General features: G+C 40.8%; 1 protein-coding gene across 5 annotated transcripts in view; it reads left to right on the top strand.

Moving 5' to 3' along the window:
• Positions 1-22,338, top strand: part of aplp2 (amyloid beta (A4) precursor-like protein 2) — a 109,350-nt gene that overhangs the window by 48,898 nt on the left and 38,114 nt on the right. For all 5 annotated transcript variants that reach the window (XM_039787683.1, XM_039787665.1, XM_039787675.1 and 2 more), the window contains exons 3-4: positions 2,207-2,336; positions 21,183-21,295. In XM_039787683.1, coding sequence (XP_039643617.1) covers positions 2,207-2,336; positions 21,183-21,295 — 243 coding nt within the window. The remainder of the gene's footprint in view (positions 1-2,206; positions 2,337-21,182; positions 21,296-22,338) is intronic.

Below are 22,338 nucleotides of genomic sequence, written 5' to 3'. Positions count from 1 at the left end.
GGACAGGGACAAAGTGGTCACTCGACCTAGTCGCTCCTCCTCAGCCTGACTCGACCTAGTTGCTCCTCCTCAGCCTGACTCGACCTAGTCGCTCCTCCTCAGCCTGACTCGACCTAGTTGCTCCTCCTCAGCCTGACTCGACCTAGTTGCTCCTCCTCAGCCTGACTCGACTTAGTCGCTCCTCCTCAGCCTGACTCCGACCTAGTTGCTCCTCCCTCAGCCTGACTCGACCTAGTTGCTCCTCCTCAGCCTGACTCGACTTAGTCGCTCCTCCTCAGCCTGACTCGACCTAGTTGCTCCTCCTCAGCCTGACTCGACTTAGTCGCTCCTCCTCAGCCTGACTTGTCCTTCGTGAAACGCACCAAGCCAGGATGCACAGATTAGACTAGGACAAGCCTCGCTTTATCAGTTATCCTGGATTTATATATTCTGCTTTTGTGAAACAGGCCCCAGCTGTCCGAGACAAAAAACAGGGCTGTACATTTTTCGAGCAGCCTTCCTCACAAGCTTCACCCGCATTTATTGATGACATTTTGATGGCATTTGGGGAAAGTGTAAATCGCGTGCTCTTTCATGGCTGAGCAGATGGCATCCAGGCAGTACAAAGCGTGGATTAAAGGATCCCATTGAAGCTCTACTTATCGCACCTTCTCTCTCCCATACTAACACACACACACACACACACACACACACACACACACACACACACACACACACACACACATACAAAATATCTCTCTCATTTGTTAGTATACTGGCAGGTTTAATGCCACTCCAGAGGAGGACAGACTTTGTTTATTATGTGAGCTGGATGAAACTGAGAACGAGGTTCATTTCTTTGTTTTATTGTCCGGTTTATGAGGACATAAGGGATGTACTTTTTACCAAAATGACCTCTGTTTATGATGATTTCTTCGGGCTGGATGATTATGAAAAATTTAAGTATGCTTCAAAAAGAAAACTTTTTTTTTCATAGCAGATTTTATTTGCGAAGCTTGGGAGACGAGACAGAACACTTTGTTTACGAACAAGCTGCAACAGAACCTATAATTCTGTAATGAAATGTTTGAACTCTCCAGCTGAACTTTTTTGGTGTCTTATAAACCCATGAGGGTTGGGCATTTTTGTGTGCACGACACGAAAATGAAGGATCAATAAATCAATCAGTATCAGTGGTGGAATTTAACTAAGTACATTTCCTCCAGTACTGTACTTATGTGCAAATGTTGAGGTACTTGTACTTTACTTGAGTCTTTTCTTTTCATGACATTTTCTACTTCTACTCCGCTACATTTATACACACAAAACACGTGTATTTAAGTTAAAGATATTATTAAATTATTTTTTTCCCCTTTCCTTTATTGTGTTATACATCTTTGTTTGTGCACGTTATAGGTTTACAAAGTGAAAAAGCCCAAAGTCCACCCCAAAGGTCTGTCTCCAACAGAAAACACTGTTCACAAACTGCTCCAAACAGCTCTGTTGTAGTCCAGACAAACGTGGTCACTTTGTAACACACGTTATAATGCTCGCCTAGCTGCTAGCGTGGCACGCCCTCATACTCTGCTTCTGACTGGCTAGTAGTCCTTACCTAGCTACTGTCAGGGTATGCCTTCATACTCTGCTTCTGACTGGCTAGTAGTCCTTACCTAGGTACTGTCAGGGTATGCCTTCATACTCTGCTTCTGACTGGCTAGTAGTCCTTACCTAGGTACTGTCAGGGCACGCCTTCATACTCTGCTTCTGACTGGCTAGTAGTCCTTACCTAGGTACTGTCAGGGCACGCCTTCATACTCTGCTTCTGACTGGCTAGTAGTCCTTACCTAGCTACTGTGCATGTGCGACTCCCAACAAAGATGGTACAGAAGTGAGAGGCCTCACTCTGTAGCTAAAACAGAGAGCTTAACACAAAAAGAGGAGCTGCAGCAATGTGCAGTACAACAAAAATATGGTGTTTTTTGAAAATTAAACCATGTAAACCTATTCTGATATAACCTCTAAATACAATTATCAACCTGAAAATGAGCATAATATGAGCACTTTAAGTACATTTTCCTGATGATGATACTTACATACTTTTACTTAAGTAACATTTCAATCAGTGCAGGACTTTTACTTGTAACAGAGTATTTTTACAGTGTGGTATTAGTACTTTTAAGTAAAGGATCTGAATACTTCATACACTCTTTGCTTCATCTTCCAACAGATGTATCCCGAGCTCCAAATCACAAACGTGGTGGAAGCCAACCAGCCAATCCGTATCGAGAACTGGTGCAAGAAGGAGAAGAAGGTTTGCAAAGGGCATGCCCACATCGTGGTGCCTTACAAATGCTTAGGTAAGCTTGTTTTAGATTCTACTTTATTGTCATTGTGCAGAGTACAAGTACAAAGACAGCGAAATGCAGTTTGCGTCCAACCAGAAGTGCAAAAAAAAAAAAAAAAGCTGAACAGTGCAATGCCATATACAGGTATCGACAGGTGGTGCATAGCCAGGACAAGAAATATATTGCAGTGTTATAAGAGCAGAATAAATATGGCTATGTAATATGAACAATGTTTGAACAACATGTACAGATATGTGCAATGTACTAGCAGTGACATTATACTAGTAGTAAGAATAATATAGATATAGATATATGCAGTGTACTAACAGAATATATAATAAGAAAAACAGAATAAATATGGATATACAGAATGAACCATATAGACAGATATGTGCAGTATGTACAGCTATGTGCAGTGTGGGAACATTATAAGAGTAGTAAGAATAAGTGTATGTGCAGGATGAATAGTATGAAGAGCAGTAGAATATGGCTATGTATAGGTGTAATTACAATATGTACATCTGTAAATAAATAAATAGAACAGTATGGGTGGGGTAGGGTTGTGAAAATTGTCCGGGGGTTAGTAGGTTAAATTGTCAGCGGGATGCAGAGCAAGAGTTCAGTAAGGTGACAGACGCAGGAAAGAAGCTTCCTCTGAACCTGCTGGTGCAGGTGCGGAGAGACCTGAGACACTGTACACTAATAGTTCAATCATATCCTTCATATCAGGTGTTCTCCATTGTCCCCTTCTCTTTTCATATTGGTCCTTTTATTCAACGTGGAGAAAGGAGAGATTAGGATACATCTTAGCTGTAGGCAGAGGTGACACACAGCAATATTGAGAGTCTGATTCAGTTGACTAATCCTGGCCTTGAGCTGCAGATTGAGCAGAGCCAGGCTGGATGGGAGCTAATGTCTCTCAGAACGGATGGATGAAGGGGGGCGAAGCTATTATTGCTGGGGAGGCTTGTTGAGCAATAAAGCACAATCTTATCCCCCTCAGACAGTGGAGCCATAAACTCACACAGACACACAGGGTCAGCGAGAGGGAGGTCTGTGAGGAGGACTGCTTTATTACTCCCCATCTCTCCATTCGCCTGAGCTGTCCTACTCACCTCTCGGCCTCCTTTGTCTCTGGCTGTATCACTGTAATCGGCAGTGGCAACGTGGCTGCATTCTGCTTTATTAAACATCAGATGGAGCCTCAGACTTTGCAGGCCACAGGTCTCCGTACTCCCTAAATTACAGAAACAAAGCACACTCGTGCTGCCTCTGAGGATTGGAATAACAGAGAAATACAGTTCGGAAACAAGACTCCTCTCTGTACTTGTCCAGCTATGTCAGGGAGAAAAAAGTCTTCCTCTATGCTGCAAACACTTCCCAGCACCCTTCCACTGTCCGAAAGCCTCTTGCTGATTGAGTTGTGTCGCTTCCCAGTATGAAAAAGCCATTAGTAGTTGCACTGGACTGTGAAATGGGCTACCATTCAAGAGTATTTTTGGCAAACTCAGAGAAGAGGCTTTTGGGAAATTCATGGGGCAGCAAACACCCCAAGTGGAGTGTCGACTCTGTGGCTGAGACATGAATACGGATGAGAGAGGTTCCCATGCAGAATCGCTCTCCGGAATCCACCGCAGTTTTGCTTTCATCTTCCATCCTGAAGCCGTTTTCCTCAGACTGACAGACCCCGCCCTCCTGTCTTCTCTGTGGTCGACTGTCGCATCCATCAACACCCCCAAGACCTCTCATTGAGATTCAGCAGCACTACCATTTAATTAAAACAATCCTGTGACCTCTTCTGGATTGATTAAATAGCTCCATTGCTTGGTCGTACACATTTTCTGTCATCATAGTTAAAGGTCTGCGACACTCATGCCTCATCAAATTACAAATGGCTTTTGAACAGTGAGAACAGAGGAACCAGCCGGAGAAGGAGAGATGAACATAAGGTGTTGGCAAGAAGGAGGCTATGGAGAGGGTTTCTGCTTAATTGTGTAATGGAGCGTGTCAGGGGCTTAATTGGAGGGTTCTGATCATATGCTACGAGCCACGGCATGCCTCTGCCGTCTCATCTCTCCAGCCCGGTGTTTGTCAGGCGAAAGACACTCAGAGATTATTTGTGTTAGTTGAACGAAAAAAATGTAACTGTAATTGAAAAAAAAATGTAGTGGTGCCTTTTAATATTCAATCCAATGTTCAATTTGTTACTTCAACAAAAATAACTAAAATGTTGGGAATTATTTCCTTCAATTTGTTTTAAATTCAGCAAGCAATAGCTTGAATACTGAATACTGAAAGCAAAAGAACTGCTAAACTGGGTACACTTTACAAGTAAAAGTCCTGTGTTGAAAATGTTACTTAAAGTGCCCATATTATGAAAAAATCACTTTTTCTGGGATTTGGGGTGTTCTTTTGTGTCTCTGGTGCTTCCACACACATACAAACTTTGAAAAAAATCCATCCATGCTGTTTTGAGTGAGATACGGTTTCTGAATGTGTCCTGCTTTCAGTCTCCTAGTGAGCTGTTCAAAATCGCCGGACTGTGTGCGTCACAGTCCGAAATGAGCTGCTAACCACAACCGTTAGCTCGTTAGCATGCTAACCGTTAGCATTAGCATGCTAATGCTAACGCTAGCATGCTATGTCGTTCTCAATAGCAAAGCACTGCTACAACACACACAAGTTCACCATAATCTACAAAAGAACTACTTACATGTGCTCCCTCATTTAGAAGTCTCCCAGCTAATCCTGCCTTGTAACTGACTGAAGTTGGAGAAACAGCCTTTCTTTTACTGTCTCTAGAGTTAGCTAGCTGACATGCTCTACATCTGAACTACTGAGCATGTGCGAGTGCAATCAAAGATAGTACAGAAGAAGAAGATGAAAAGAGGTCTCACTCTGTAGCTAAAACAAAGAGGATCTGCAGCAGTGAGAGAGAGCTGTGCAGTACAACAACAATATGGTGTTTTTTGAAAATTAAACCATGTAAACCTATTCTGGTACAACCTTAAAATACAGTTATGAACCTGAAAATGAGCATAATATGGGCGCTTTAAGTAAAAGTATGTAAGTATCATCAGGAAAATGTACTTAAAGTAATCAAAGTAAAAGTACTCTATGAATAAAAATCCTCCCATTATAGGAAGTGAAAAGGATCCAGACAGTTGTGTGTTTAATGGTTTAATCATTCATTTCATTTCCCTTATATTCTTGGCTAGTTTCATTTATAATAAAACATCAGATTTTATAACTACATGTGTTTTGTGCTCACAAATATTAATGTGTAAAGTAACTAGTAACTAAAGCTGTAACAGATGAATGTAGTGGAGTAAAAAGTACAATATTTCTCTCTGAAATGTAGCGGAGTAGAAGTAGAAAGTGGCATGAAAAGAAAAAAGACTCCAGTAAAGTACAAGTGCCTTAAAATTGTACTTAATTACAGTACTTGAGTAAATGGACTTAGTTACATTCCACCACTGGCCCTAGGTCACATAGTGTTGGACATAAGAGGTTCTGCCTTGTAGTCATTAATTACTGTAGAATCAAAAAAGACAGAAGATAAACCAAAGGGAGGTGGGCTATAGCTTGAAAGGTGTGATTTAAAGGGCCAGACCAGCACCCATGTCAAGTTAATAGGTTTATATGAATAATGCAAGAGCAGAGGATGAGCTCAGCGTAAAAAGAGAGAGATGGGTTATGCTGTATGCCACGTATCTCCATGCAAAGGCTCAGTCACAGAGTCCCAATCCGTCCATGTTCCCTGTCCCCCAAACAATGGCTCTGCAAATGAATGTGATTTTTTTTTTTGTTCCACGGCACTCTAATCCCTGCAGCATGATGCCTTTGTCAAACAGCAGAGGATTATTTCCGAGCCTTTTTTATTATTATGTCTGGAATGGTGAGAACAGTCAGTGGCACATGTGTGACTAGGGTGTTGGTTGGTGTACATGGTAGACTATCTGTTACGCAATGACTAAATTGGGTGGTGGGGGGGAGGATTTGCTGGGATAACAGACTGCAGCAGCTTCTTGCTGAAAAAGAACACAGCAAAGCAAAGAAAGCATGTTCTGGGTAAACCCAGATGTCTGTATGTAGATTAGTATGTAATATGCATTTACGGTGAAAATGAAAATCTTCAAAATTAGTCAAAAAAAGTGAAAAATTAAGATTTTGGAATGTTACAAACTCCAGCACAAAACGTTTTTTTGACGCTTCTGGTGCTTTTTTTAAAACGTTTTTGTCACTTTTTTCGACGCTTTTTTGAAATTCATGGTCAATAAACCTATTTTATATAGACATTATACCAAATTTCTTTAGTTAATAAAAACAGAAGTAATGGATTACTTGGACGAACAGTAAAGATCAGAGCATGTTGAGTGGATCACAGAAGGTCGAAGTTTAGTTTCAGGTTTTGAAACCGTTTCAATTATGTTTTCAAATGCTATAAAAATGTAATAAAACACCCACAATCCAATGGAAGTAATCATTAATTTGTTAAAATGTATGAGTTCCATACAACATACAGTACATCCATGCATCCATGTTATTATTTGGGCAATTTGGTTGAAAGAAACCCATATTTCTGTTATTAAAAACTTTGAAAACTGGTCAAATTTGATCCGAGGACAACACAAGCGTTAAGCAATTATTTAATAAATGAGAAACTTTCAACATAATCCCCAGTAAAAGAGAGTCAGATAGTGTTGTGGGCGGGGACATTAAGTCAGACTCGGCGGTGAGTGGAACCGAAGCAGAGGGACAGACACAGAGCTGTAGCCGAGCCAAAGTAGACCACTTTTTAATTCATCAACTTTATCGGTTATCAAGCAAATAAAACGCTGATACAGATCATCTGCAAACTGCCAAAAAACGTCGGCCAGGGCCGATAATCGGTCTATCCTTAATATCGATCTTTCAAAAGGCACATTTACATTTGATTGCTGTTGCTATATACCTTCTTTAACTTCTATTGCTGTTGGTAGCTGTCAGCAATAGATCCCTTTTTATTTCAGGCGCATTGAGGCTTACTCTTAGCTCTCATCTTGAACTTTTGAGACTTGCCACCTTGTAGACTTTTCACAAACTAAGTATTTTAAGGCCGTGTTTCGGTGAGAAGTGGAATTGAATTAGTTCCATTTACAGACATGACACACACTTTGCATTTCCTGTTGACTAAGCCTGTGTATTTAACGAGAGGTCAGGTCACACAATGACGACTCCTGATATCATCAGAGGGGCTGAGTCTGGGGATTGTGATTACGTTGATAATGGATACAAACTCCGGCTTGTTTTAGAGCACCACACCTCTTTGCCTCTGGGAATGTGTTGAAATGAGTCTGAGCTTTTTAAACACAGTGTTATGACAGCATCAAAAAAATGTAACCTATGTGAAAGGTCAGCTAAAGGCAAGACTTATGCAAGTGCTACAGCGTTGGTTGAGGCTTAGCTGTTGCCTGTGCTTAAAAATTATAGATGTTTCTAACTAGGACTGCACAATATATCGCTTTTTTATCGTCATTACGATATCAACTGGTGCAATAAACGCATCGTGAAAGGCTGCGCCATATCGCGAAAGACGTTCAAAGACTTTTTGTTTGTCGAAAAAAAATATCCGTAGAAAAATGTGGCTATGTAGTAGTAGTAGTAGTAGTAGTAGTAGTAGTAGTAGTAGTTTATTTTGAACATGTAAAAAAAAAATACTGTATATATACATACATACATATATGAAATTAAAATGACAGATATATAAGGACATGTATTACTCAGCACAATCTACCAAAATGATTGATAAGTAATTCAATTAAGAAATTCACATGTTCAAAAAGGTGTAGGAAGAAGTTCATGAACAAACTCTTCTGGTCCTACCCCCTTTCTCTATTTTGATCCTTTAGTTAAATATAAAACAATTCAACACAGTTCTTCTTTACATACACATACACCGTGTATCTACCTACCTACAGCTCACATATACCCATGCATACACAGGCACAGATGCATGCATACATACATGCATACACACACATTTTTTTTTCTTTTTCTTTCTTTTCCATCTATCGTCTTCGTTTCCGTCTATCTATAGTAAATCAAATAATAACACATCCATTCTAGACTTAGTATATAGGTCCAGGAACCATAAAGTCAGTATACAATACTATCACCTCGAGACCTTTTTGTATCCATTCAGTATATTAATTTTGAATGGATATGAAAAGGTCTCGATATGTAACTTTCAGTTTGAATTGATTCTAGCGGCCGCTTTGGACAATAGTGTGTAGTGTTTTTACCACAGCTGCTGTCGTAAAGCTCTTTTCTTTACGGTGCTGTTTTACCCACTGTAGACTGCTGAGTTAGCGTCACCGGGAGGTCAAATAAAGTGCAATGAATATTTTGCTCAGACAGAAAATGTTTTATTTACAAAAAGAGAATACGCTACAGATTTAAATAATTGTCTCCATCTGTTGAAAGCCCGACCGAGTGTGACTCGGATTTTGCCCGTTGTCTTTCACTTTCACTTTCCCTTTTAGCTTTTAGTTGTTCTTCGTTTCATTTGCTTCTTTCCTGTGATGGTCCTGCCCCGGTATCAGCCATAACTACAGCAGATAACATTAAAATAACATTAAAATACAATTAGGCCTATATAAAGAAATCTCCTGCTTCCTTTTACCTGTCTGCACAGCTTTTCTGGTTTTACACCCAAATCTGTGACCCGTCAGAATGTGTTACTGTAGCGCCGTCTACCTGCAGCAAATCATTCTGTGACTTTGCGGGAAAAATCCGACCCGGGCAAAGGCATGAATAAAAACTATATAAAACTAGCCTTCCTCTCACTGTTAGTCTCGTTTGCTGTTACAGCTCATTTATGATCATCAGATGGAATGTTACACAGTTTCAGAAACATTAAAAGTTACAAATGGTTACTTTCAAAGGTAACTTAAAATGTCTTTTTTAGTGCTGCCTTTTATATTGAATTCAATGTTCAATTTGTTCAATAAAAGAATGATTTCCTTTCATGAGTTTTAAATACAATGAGCAATTTGTTGTATTTTAGCAGAATACTGAAAGCAGCAGAAATGCTGAACTGAGTACACTTTAATATCTGTTTATGCTGGCCTCATATCGTGCAGCCCTAGGTGGAACCCAGGTGTTAAATGCAAATGTTCTTTTCATCATGGAAGATCAACCTGCAGCTTCTCCATCTGATCCTCTAATGGCGGCGGATCAGATTCCTTCCACCTAAAAAGGCACAAACCATGATGCAAATGTAAAAAAAATCAGAGCACATGACTGTATCCTGATAGCATTCTCAAACTGTATGGCAAGAACTAACACTAGGCAACAACTCCATCATTATTCATATCTTTATCGTGTTTTATAAAGCTGTTGAAGATCTTTAGTGTTTGTTAAAGTCTCTGAACGTCACCCACACAGGTGATTTCCGTGTGTCAAAGCTTAGATGGGAATATATTAAGTCACAATTTTTTTTTACCAATATGAATAATAAAGCTGTCATTTGTACAGGTGCAACAAAGTTAAAAAAGAGACTCCGGAAGATGTCACTCAATCAGTCTAGACCAGGGATGTCAAAATCAACTTCACTAAGGGCCACACTGGAAAATGAGAATTACATCAAGGGCCAGACATGTATAGTTTGTTGCTTTTATTTCATGGAAAAAGTCAAATATCTTTAACTGTAATATTGCCTATATTATTGTCTCATATAGTCTTCTCACTTAGAGTTTACAGTTTACAGTTTGGTCGACAAAAATGTCAAAGAAACTGCCATAAACATTAAAAAAAATTACGTTAAAACGTCGAACAAAGGCAGCAAAAATTACGAAAAAAGTGTCAAAACATTAAGGAAAGCGCCAACAACTTTGACAAAAACTAGACAGGCTAAAATGTATTGCGAACCCAAATTAATATGGGTCCGGGTTTGGCACACAGGCCTTGAGTTTGACATGTGTGGTCTAGACCAGTGGTTCTCAACCTGGGGGTTGGGAACCCCAAGGGGGTCGCAACATCATTTGTTTGTTTGTTTGTTTATTGTCCCCATGGGGAAATTAGGATGCAGCAGAAATCGCATCACAAGGCACTTTAACAATATTAAGAAAAAAAGAAAAGACAAAAAACAAACGTAACATGTAAACATTACTACTCATAGACCAGGGCACTCATGCATATGGGGAGGGGAAAGGGGGTGTGTGGGTTGAGTATGGTTCCAGACCAGCTGGATAAACGATACAAAAATGCCACAATTAACTGACAACATACTGTAAGTTATACAAGTTATAGTTCTCAAGGATGCACGCACACACGGACGCGACAGCACAGTCTCTTTTTCCTTTCTCACAACTTCTCCGCCGCGTATACCCGCTCGCGGTGTGAAGTGCGTGTCCGCGCTATTCTCGCACATGTAGGGAGCCTCGTGAATTAACCTGCAACATGTCAGCTGTTTGGAAATTCTTCAGCGTGTGTGCAGAAGATAACAAGTTTGCATTATGCAACACCTGCAAGGAAAAAGTAGGGCGTGGAGGGACCACACCAAAAAACAAACTCACATTTTTTTAGTTGTGAAAAGAAGGAAATGGTTCTAACATTGCACTTTAGATGTGTGTGAATTTCCCACACCAGGAGTCATTTATATAGTTCTATTTTTTTTTTTTTTTAAACCATGTTTTTATTCAAGAAAGGCAAAACAATACAGATCTATGCATTTGGTTACAGTGTCTTGATTTCTTTTCTTTTTTTTTTGAAAATGAACCCCATCCCACCCACATACTGCCATTACTAACAAAACAAAAGCGAGAAAAATAGAAAAGAAAAAAAAAAAAAAAGAAAAGAAATAATAATAAGGATATGTGATGAGGTTGACGGAGAAAGCAGTTCCCATTTCGTGTGGAAAACACATCAGACAACGCAACTGCGTGTATTGGGTAGAGCTGTTAGGGCCTTATATTATCTAGGGGGAGGGCGTTAAGCCTCTCAAAGTACAACAACAACGGATCCCATATCTTATGGAACGTGTCAGTCGAACCTCTAGAGAAATACTTGATTTTTTCTAATTTCAGGAATAGCAGCAGGTCGTTGAGCCAGACTGATGAAAATGGTGGTTCAGGAGATTTCCACTTCAGTACTATCCTTCTACGGGCCAACAGGGAGGCAAAAGCAAATGCGCTTCTCTTGTTAGTGGTCATTGAGACCTCACTCACAAATACACCAAAAATGGCCATTTCTGCATTCAGCCTTACATTCATGCCAAATGCTTCATTTAAAATTTTGCAAACCGTTGACCAAAATTCTTTTAACTTTGGACAAGTCCAAAACATATGAGCCATGTCGGCTGAAGTAGAATTACAGCGGTCACATCTGTCATCAATGTCTGGGTATATCTTGGACAATTTTGATTTCGTATAATAAATTCGGTGAAAGACTTTAAATTGTGTCAAGTTAAGGCGGGCACAGGAGGATGTGCCATTAACTCTACTCTGAGCGCAGTCCCAGGCTGCATCAGATATCTCCATCCCAAGTTCTTCAGCCCAATCAGCTCTGAGTTTATCTAATGACACTTTTTGAAAAGATGAGATTGTGTTGGATATATTTGAAATCTGCCCTTTATGCTGCACAGGAGTTTGTAAGATATTGTCCAACCCCGAATTTACTGGCAAGGCTGGGAAGGTTGAGCACCATGTTTGAATAAAGTGACGGACCTGGAAATATCTAAATAAATCTGACCATCGTAGTTTAAATTTCTCAGCAAGATCATCAAAGCTGCCGAATAGACCGTCCATATAAAAGTCACTACATCTACGAAGACCAACTCTGTGCCACTGTGTAAAGGTATGGTCCAATCTGGCTGCAGGAAAGAGGTGGTTGTTAGTAATAAGGCTACACATAGAAAAGTCGAGAAGTTTGAAGTGACGCCTAAATTGTGCCCATATTTTGAGAGTAGAACGTACGACAAGGTTTGGAGTGTACTGTGCTGGTGAGAAAGGTAGTTTTGCTGTAATTAAAGCGGAGAGAGATGTTGATAAACAGGAGTTTCCTTCAACTTGGCACCATTCCCTTTCTGGAAACTGAAACCAATAAATAACTTTTTGTATGTTTGGCCCAATAATAATTCCTTAGATTGGGAAGTGCTAGACCACCCTGGTTTTTGGGTCTCTCTAGGAATTCTTTCGGATTCTAGGGTTTTACCATCCCACAGAAAGGAAAAGATCAATTTATTTAAAGACTGAAAACAGGATTTGGGCAAAAATATTGGGAGACACTGAAACAAATACAAAACCTAGGTAAAACATTCATTTTTATACAATTAACTCTACCTGTGAGAGAGAGGTATAAGGCTGACCATCTCTGAAGGTCCGATTTCTAATTTTCTCATGAGAGGTTTGAAATTCTTTTTGTAAAGATCAGAGGATTCTCGGGTGATCTGTACACCTAAGTATTTAAAGCCAGATTTGGAAATACGGAAGGGGAGTTCATTATCTGAAATCTGAAGAGCCAAATTATTGAGTGGAAAACATTCACTTTTAGACAGGTTCAATTTGTAACCGGAGAAAAGCCCAAAAATATGTAACAATTCCACAATATTAGGAACACAGGACACTGGGTCAGATATATAGAGCAATAAATCGTCTGCATATAGGGAAATTCTATGTTCGACTCCCATCCTGTGGAGCCCGTGTATGACGTGCGATGTTCTCAACTTAATCGACAAAGGTTCTATAGCTAATGCGAACAGGAGTGGGCTGAGGGGACAGCCCTGTCTGGTGCCCCTCGACAGAGGGAAAAGCTGGGAAGCTAATTTGTTAGTTATCACTGATGCTTTTGGGGAAGTATATAACAGGCGGATATAAGAAATAAAATTAGAACCAAAGCCAAATCTTTCGAGGACGGCAAACAGATAACCCCACTCGATTCTGTCAAATGCCTTCTCCGCATCCAGGGAGACAACCACCTCTGGAATCTCCCCGGATGCTGGAGAATGCACAACATTCAGGAGTTTGCGAATATTTATGAAAGAGTGGCGGTCCTTCATGAATCCGGTTTGGTCATTTGAGATTATATGGGGCATTACAGTATCCAATCTTGAGGCAAGGAGTTTAGCTAATATCTTTACATCTGTGTTTAGGAGTGAAATTGGCCGATATGACCCACACTCAAGCGGGTCCTTACCGGGTTTCAAAATGAGTGAGATAGAGGCCTCTGTTAAGCTCTGTGGTAGGTTTGCTTGAATGAATGAATGATTGAACATTTCCAGAAGGATGGGAGCTAGCTGGGATGAGAATTTCTTGTAGAATTCCACAGGGTAGCCGTCTGGCCCTGGGGTTTTGCCACTTTGCATTTTCTGGATGGAATCAGAGATTTCTTGAAGTCGCAAGGGCTTGTCCAAGTCAGTTCTAACAGCCACATCTATTTTAGGGATATCTAGATTATTGAAAAACTGTGACATGTTTGATGTATCTTGTGGGAATTTAGATGTATACAAGTCAGAGTAAAATGCTTTAAAAGCATTGTTTATTTCCACTGGATCTATTGTTGACTGTGAACCACTGCGAATCATTGGGATCATACGAGATGCTGAATTACATTTCAACTGGTAAGCTAACAAGCGGCCTGCTTTTTCCCCATGCTCATAGTAGCGCCCTTTTGACCAGAGGAGGTGTCTCTCTGTTTTTTGTGTCGATAACAACTCGTACTGCGTTTTCAGAGCAATTTTGTCTTTATATAGTTCCGGGGTTGGGGCCGAGGAATACTGGTGGTCTATTTTTCTTATATAGTTGACAAGTTCCTGCTCTCTCTGTTTTCTCGCTTTATTACGTGATATGGAGTATGATATAATTTCTCCCCTTATGACAACTTTCAATGTCTCCCATAAAGTAGATGGTGAGATTAAGTCTGATCTGTTGAACAACAAAAACTCATCAATTGCCTTAGATACAAATTCACAAAACTGTTTGTCTGCCAATAAGGCTGTGTTCAGTCTCCAGTTATTGCGCTGTGCTAGGTTTTGAGAGAAAAGAAAATCAAGAACCACAGGTGCATGGTCTGATTCTACTATGGCGGTGTACTCCACATTTTTTACAGAAGGAAGGAGCGTTTTATCAATAAAAAAGTAATCTATTCTACTGTATGTATGATGGACGTGTGAAAAGAAAGAGAATTCTTTTTTATGTGGGTAGAAAAACCTCCATGGGTCCACACAGCCAGTTTGATCCATGAAATCACAAAGAGCCTGGGACATTTTGGAGCAGTTGCTAGTTTTAGGATTGGAGCGATCTATAGCTGGGTCAGTCACAGTATTCAGATCCCCAGCAAGAATGAGCCTATGTGAATCTAGATTCGAATTAGGGAGATGAAGTTGTTAATGAAGCCAACATCATCCCAGTTAGGGGCATATACACTTATAAGTACGACTGGGGTATTAAAGGGGAACCTGACACTATTATGAACCGTCCCTGAGGATCAGAGATCGTTTTTGAAGGCGTAAACAATATTTTTTATGGATCAATATTGCCACTCCCCGTGCCTTGGTGTTAAACGCGGAATGGAAAGTTTGTCCAACCCAGTTTTTCCGGAGCCTAACTTGATCCGCTATGGTCAGGTGGGTTTCTTGTAAAAATGCTACACCTACATTTAATTTTTTCAGGTGGGAAAATATCCGTGCTCTTTTAATCGGCCCGTTCAAGCCCTTAACATTCCAGCTTATACATCGGGTGGAAGACACGCTTACTTCAGCTCTACTATCATTTGTGTCATCAGACATGTGTCTTGAGAGGGAAGAGGAGGAAGGGGTGGAGAGTACACCCCACAGCAGAAAGGCGGCCGTTCGTCAACAACTCATCCAAAATAATAGTCATACAAAATGTACAAAAATCCCCTTTGGCAGTATAAAAACCTGTTTTAACACAGAGTGAACAAAAAGTAGTTGTGTCAATAATCAAACCCATCCCAACAGTAAAAATAACATAAAAATATCCAATGTCTGCCTCCAGAACATAGGCAGACCGCTGGTCCCCTACTGGATCCTGAATCTTCCGGGGATGCATCGTGTCTTAACTAAACCGTTAACCTGCGAGAGAGCCTTGACCTTCTAAAAATTAAACTAAAAACAGTTTCAAGATAATCAATATCGCCGTCTAACATTCGCCACATCGTCACGGGCTAATCCGGCAGTGAGCTTGGGCAACGATAGTAACGTTAAACTGTAACAGTTAGCTAACATTAATATATTGCTTAGTGTAACATTAGCCACCACATAAGTTGGTAAGTTATAACTTAAGTCCCAGTATAGAATGGTCCCAAACAAACAAATTCACATAACACAGATTTACCTTAAAATGTTCGCTTAAATCCTTTTATACCAGTTGGCTAAGACAACCCATTTCCTCAAGCACAGTTCGGTCCGAAAAAATTAACGGCGACAAAAATAGCCGCTGGCAGTCAGCCAAAGTAGCCCCACTTCGCCGTAACAAGTTCAGAGCTGTCAAGCAAACTGTCGGGTCACTCTGGGGTCATCACCTGTTGATTGTAGAACGCGCCTTGCTCGTGCTACCGTTTAAAAGTTAAGTGTATTCCCTGACAGAGACTGCGCGCAGGCAGGCTGGGTAAAGCAGCTGGAATTTTATTCCCTTTTGTAATGTGCCTGCTTGATGTCGTTGAATTCCGCACGTCTTCTTGACAGACTGACGCTGAAATCTGGGTATATTCTCAGGGTAGAATTTTTGTATTTCAGGTCATGTCGTCTGGCCCATTGCAGCACTCGCTCCTTTTCCTGGAATCGTTGGAAGCATACCACAAACGGCCGGGGGACCTTCAAGTGTGTTCAGGCTTTTTGCCCACTCTGTGCGACCTCTCCAAAGTTGGAGCAGAGTCAAACACCTCTCTGCCCATAATCTCCATCAGCATGTTTGACATGGGCACGCTACAGGATCCTCGTCCCCTTCACTGCCTTCCGGAACATTTACAATTCTCAGATTAGATCTGCGAGAGCGGTTTTCTAAGTCCTCAATGCGATCCAGGAGCTTTGTATTCTGCGCTTGCAGTGACTTGATGGCTGCATCTGCTGCGAATATTTTTTCAAAATTCTCTCCCGCTAAGCATTCCGTTGCAGTCAAGCGGCGTTGAAATGTATCCACAGTCTCTTTTATAGCGTTCACAGAAGACTGTAAAGGGCCAATAGATTCCTGAATGAGGATGGAAATGTCCTCTCTTAAACTTGCACGCTGCTTGGACAGCTCCTCCACCAGCTGGCCCATGGAGAGTCCATCGTCGTTGTTGGAGGAGCATTCGTTAGCAGGGGAGGCCATAGTAGCTAGCTTGCTAGCAATGGTGTTCCGCGTCGTCGATTGTTTGTGTCTAGAGGTGCTCATTATACGTTTGTGGCTAAGTAACACTTTAATATCCGTCGTTGTTCAGTTCTACGGCGTTAAAAACACCTTTAAGGAAAGTTCTAAGCAAGTTAGGTCGGAGCTCGTCTCTCGTGCTTCCTACTCCAGCATGGCCCAAACCGGAAGTCCCCTATATAGTTCTATTTTTAGTGATCTATTATCTGTTCAAAATTTTTTCTATGTTCTGTGCAAAATGTTCTATTAAAGAAAAGATAGAAAATAAATATTTGTGTGTTCTGTAAAGTGGTTAGAGAAAATGAAATCGGAATCAGCTAAAATCGGTATCGGCTGGCCTAACTCAAAGAAAATCGGAATTGGCCTAGAAAGTTGTAATCAGTGCATCTCTAGTTGAGAACCAATGGTTTAGACACACCCACACAGTCCTGGGTAGTAGGGCTGCACGATATGAGGAAAATATCTAATTGCGATTATTTTGACTGATATTGCGATTGCGATATGATTCACAATATTGGGAGAGAATGATCATTAGACTCATTTTCATTGAAAAATATAATATATATATATATATATATATATATATATATATACATACAGGGTGTGTATATATATGTATATATATGTGTATATATATATATATGTGTATATATATATATGTATGTATATATATATGTGTGTGTGTATATATATATATATATATATATATATACACACAGTATATATGATTGAAGTGTGATTTTTTTTTTTTTTGCGAGGATCTGTACCAAACAAAGATTTTTTCTTTAGTCTGTAGGATAGGATTTGTAGGCCGGGATGTCTCTGCAGCATCACAATACTTTATTTCTGAATGGTTGAACACATATTTTGCCTTTAACAAATATTGCGCCCCCCTCTGCGATTTGGATATTGCACTAGTAAATATTGCAATTTTGATAAAATTGCGATTAATTGTGCAGCCCTACTGGGTAGAGGTCCAATCAGACAGATTAACTGAAAACACCTGTATGGGTATACAACAAAAAACTCAGTATTTTGAATGATTGTAAGCTGAGAAACCCATGATATGGATTTACTACAGATTGAATCATTAAGTGCAGATCTCACACTGATTACACTGAACCTCATTACAGCGGGCTTCCTTTGGAAAGTCCTGAAACACAACAGCCGTGCTGTGGACCAGCACATCCTGGTTGGTTGGCTTAATTTAATTTGCAAGCATCCAGTGCTGAAGGTATCATACTGCACATTGGGTGTATTCTTACCCTCACTCTCCCCTAGATGCAGGCAGGAGAGTGTCAGCGAGGCTGTCTGATAGACCGAAGGTTAAAGGAAAGGCGGATGAATGCAGAAGGTGGAGAGGAGGTCACACAGAAAGAGGGGGAATGCTGTATGCTCTCACGCACACTTAACACACAACTACACACACGCGCAGAAACACACAGGCGAGCAGGAGGCACAGCTGCTCTCCAAACACCACCATCCATCACCCACTGCAGTGTGACTGCACACGCCGTCTGCTTGAAACCCACTCTGCCTCACAACCCAAGCAACCTGTGAGTGTGAGAGAACCAGACAGAGCTAGAGAGAGGGAGAGAGAGGGAGAGATGAAATAAAGAGAGAGTGTGTGAGTGAATCAATCAGTGTAAGCATCCGGTGTGCAGGATCTGGGAGTCAGTTTCTCTCTCTGTGAGAGAGGTGTGCACATATTCAGATTGTTTTACTTAACCCTTGTGTTATATTTATGGTATATATTTGTTATAGAAACTTTGAAAACAGGTCAAATTTGAGCTGAGGACAACACAAGGGTTGCGCAAAATGACTATTACAAAGACAGATTATCGGGGCCGTAAATCATGCATTAAAATGTGTACTTGTGTGTACAGTAAAGAAGTATTATCAGCAGAATCCACATTATCAAAAGTAAAAGCACTTTCAGAGTCTCATTTTATGTTCTTCTACTCTATTCATCTGTAGTTTAGGCATGCCATAATAATGCGTCATATTTTATAATCTTAATCTGTTTAACAACTACCAAAGCTGTCAAATGAATGGAATAAAAATGCAATATTACCCTCTAAAATGTATTGAATTAAAAGTAGTAGAAGAATGAATTGTGTGTTTAGGATTAAAATATCAGAAAAAAACCATGACAATTTCCTATAACAAAAGGTGAGAAGGGGCAATATTTGTAAAGTAAAATATGTGTCAAACCATTCTCAATAAAGTATAGTGGTGCTGCAGAGATGTCCGGCCTACAAATCCTATCCTACAGGTCTAAAGCAAACATATTTCTTGCAAATTCCTGCAAGAATCACATTATAATCATTTTTTTTTAAACTTTTGATATTTTTTAATGAAAATGAGAATAATGATTCAAAAATGATCATTCCCTTCAATCTCCTGAATCAGATCGCATGCGATATCAGTCAAAATATTCGAATTCGCCATTTTCGTCATATCGTGCAGCTCTGCAGTACGTGAGTATTTATTTCCTTTCCATCTGTGCTGGGCACGTAGCAGAGAAGCAGGAAAGCAAGGGGTCGGGGAGGGGGGGCTTGTGTGAGAGGCTGTTACTGTATCTCCTGGGCGGAGATGAGAAGCAGCTGCTGAGACCTTTGCTATTTCCAGCTCTCTCCTCTTCCTATCCTACCCTCTCATTTTCCAAAACACTGCTTTTTCCCCCTCTCGGCCTGCCTGTCTACGTCGCCTGGTGCTCCAGCAGCTCCGCCTCAGGCCGAGGTCGCAGCCAACCACTAAATGAGCAGTTACTTCGTGGAACCTCTAGACCCTCATCTGTGTGTTTTCGGTCCGCCCATTGCTCAGCCACTCTAGTCTATATCAACGACGTTTCATTTGCAGGATTATTCGTATGCCGACAGAAATTCATTTGGATGTCCCTCACTTTCGGCCAGATGTCCGTCACCTTCCTCTCTCTTTGTGTTGGCGTTCTAAACTGGCGTGGATTTCTGAGGACTATGGTTAACTGCTCCTCAGATCTCTGCAGACTAAATCCAGACAGCTAGCGAGACTACTCCTGATCTGGACTTTGACCGAATCCTTCTATTCATCCCTCCCTGTCTGCGCCTGGCCTTCTGTCTGTTTCTGATGCCAGCGTTTCTACCTGAGCGTCTCGTCACACTCACAGCCAGTCAGCAGTCACTGTCCTTTTTTTATCTTTCTTATGACCCCTGCGCCATATGCTTACACGCACATGCTTTCCAAACCTGCAACTATTCATAGGAATTCACGAGATGCCTTTTATTGTCATTTATCCCCCCCAAGATCTGCTCTCTGTCAGCTCCTTCTATGAATAAAATATCTCCGGATTGAATCCATCAAACAGATGATATCACAAATGAGTCTGGACTATAGCTTAAAAGAGTCACTTTGTTAAATCAGATTTTGTCAACTGCCATTTTGATTGTGGTGTTTCAGATGTGACTATAGAGGGGGGATGAATCCCTGTGGGCTTCAGGTACACAGGCAGATGTTCAAGTGTCAAATGGCTTTTCTGTTCTACTGCTGTAATGAAATGTAAAAGACCAGGCAGCTATGAATTATTGAATCGCGCCCCTTTGTTTCACTCATCTCATCTGCTATTCCTTTTTTAGTCCCTCTAAGCCAGGGCTGTCAAACATACGGCCCGTGGGCCAGAACCGGCCCGCCAAAGGGTCCAATTAGGCCCACTGGATGACTTTGCAAAGAGTGAAAATTGCAGAGAAGTATTTCATTCCAATTCCAAATTTGCCACTTTAATCCCCTAGAATATCCGAGTTCTTTTTCCGTAAATTTCTGACTTTAATCTTAAAGTCTTATTTACGAAGAGTTTTATTCTCAGAATATTATCCCTCTCTCCCAGGTCTGTAACATTATTTATTTTTCCTGCAACGGCCTTAAAACACTGTCGTAGTAGAAGCAACTTGCGTTTTCCAACATCAAGCTGACGAGAAACTCTGTGGCAGATAAAGTTTCTGATCTTTCTGGAGTGGTTCACTGGTCTGGCTCCCCTGAAATGAAATGAAAATCAGTTTATTAAATTTTTTAAAGACACATGTCCAAACGATACCTAAACAAAACAGGGCAATGTACTTGCACAGTAGCCCATAATAATGGTGACAGCAGTAAGTAGAATAGACGAGTCATTAGTTCCAATTCAGACGTGATAATTGTCCATCATATTATCTATCTATTCAAGTCCAGATTATAGTCCACTCCCAAAAGTTCCAGTGGCCTCTTCCACTTATGCAGGGAAATCTGGGTCCTTTTATTGATGTAGGGTCCAAGTTCCTCAACACAACCTCTGAGATAAGATATTTCCACATGGAAACAGACGGAGGGTCATCACCGAGCCACCTGGTCATTACGGCTTTCCTTGCTAGCATCAAAAGCGACTTGAATCCCAATGTATTGTTTCTAAACCTGGCAGTGTTGTTGAGCAGTGACCCGACAGGGGAGTCATTCTTTTTGCGTGACTAACAGGCAAATTGGTCCGTGTGATTTGCCGTTACAGTGGGCGAGTTTGTGAGTGACGTGCTTCTGGTTCCAGAGAAGTGCAAGTTCTTCCACAAGGAGCGTATGGACATGTGCGTCAGCCATCAGCAGTGGCATGGTGTGGCCAAAGAGGTAAGGAAGGAATGACTTCATCGGCTACAGTGGGAGGCTGCATCTCCAAGATAGCAGAGCAATGGGAAAGAACAAGCCATATGGGAAGTCTTAAGCATCAGTGTTACTTTGAATATATATATGAATTGGTTTATTTCCAACAACATACAAAAAGAATAAACAAAATCCACCAAATACAAGACACAAAAGTAAATAAATAAATAAATACGTGTCCAAAAATGCTTTTCTGGTCCCACCCTTTTTTGAAATGTCCATACCATTGCATTTTTTTATTACAAAAATAACCCTTATCAAAGTGTTTCTTCGTCTTCGTTTCTCAATATACAACTCTATAACTGAAAACCTCGTCAAAATCCTAAAACATTTGCTGAGCTATCAATTGATCAAGTTACCATTCCATCGTTTCCTTAATTAAATAACCCATTTATGTACCATCCTTCAGCTACTGTCCATCCGGTATATTTATCAGGCACAGTTCAATTCTAAATAGATCACAACAAAACGGAAGCAAGTTAATACAAAAGAATAAACTAGCAGTCAATAATTTGAACATCTCCCCGCGTCTCGACTTTAGGAAATCAAACTGAACAAACGTTTCGTCCCTTGTCCCTGTCATACTGCCATTCTTTTATTACTTTGCGCTCTTTCCTCTTACCTCCCCACCTGTCTCAGTGAGTCTCTGATCACAGGCTGGCTGGGAGCCCTCGCATTTCAGCTCTTAATCACATTAGTGTTGTGGCCGTAATGCAGCTAATCCCCTCTGGGCAGCTCCAGAGCCGGCCCCTGGGGGCCACCCTGACCCCGACAGTACGAGCAGCAGCTCACTCGGCACATCAACCGTCTGCTCTTATCTCTTCCAGCCTGTGCTTCCTGACTCCTAGGCCGCGTCTGAAATTCCATACTAACATGCGATTTAGTAGCGAAAACAGTATGTGAGATTTATTAGTATGTCCGAAACCTTAGTATGAAACCAATAGTATGTTAATTGCATACTATTTATGGTGAAATATTACAGTATGCAACCACTAGACACCTCACTGGCA

Source organism: Perca fluviatilis, chromosome 2 (assembly GCF_010015445.1).
Source record: "Perca fluviatilis chromosome 2, GENO_Pfluv_1.0, whole genome shotgun sequence".
In the NCBI taxonomy this organism is placed as follows: domain Eukaryota; kingdom Metazoa; phylum Chordata; class Actinopteri; order Perciformes; family Percidae; genus Perca; species Perca fluviatilis.
Note: the sequence above shows the minus strand (reverse complement) of the source record. Positions and strands in the feature narration are given on the sequence as shown.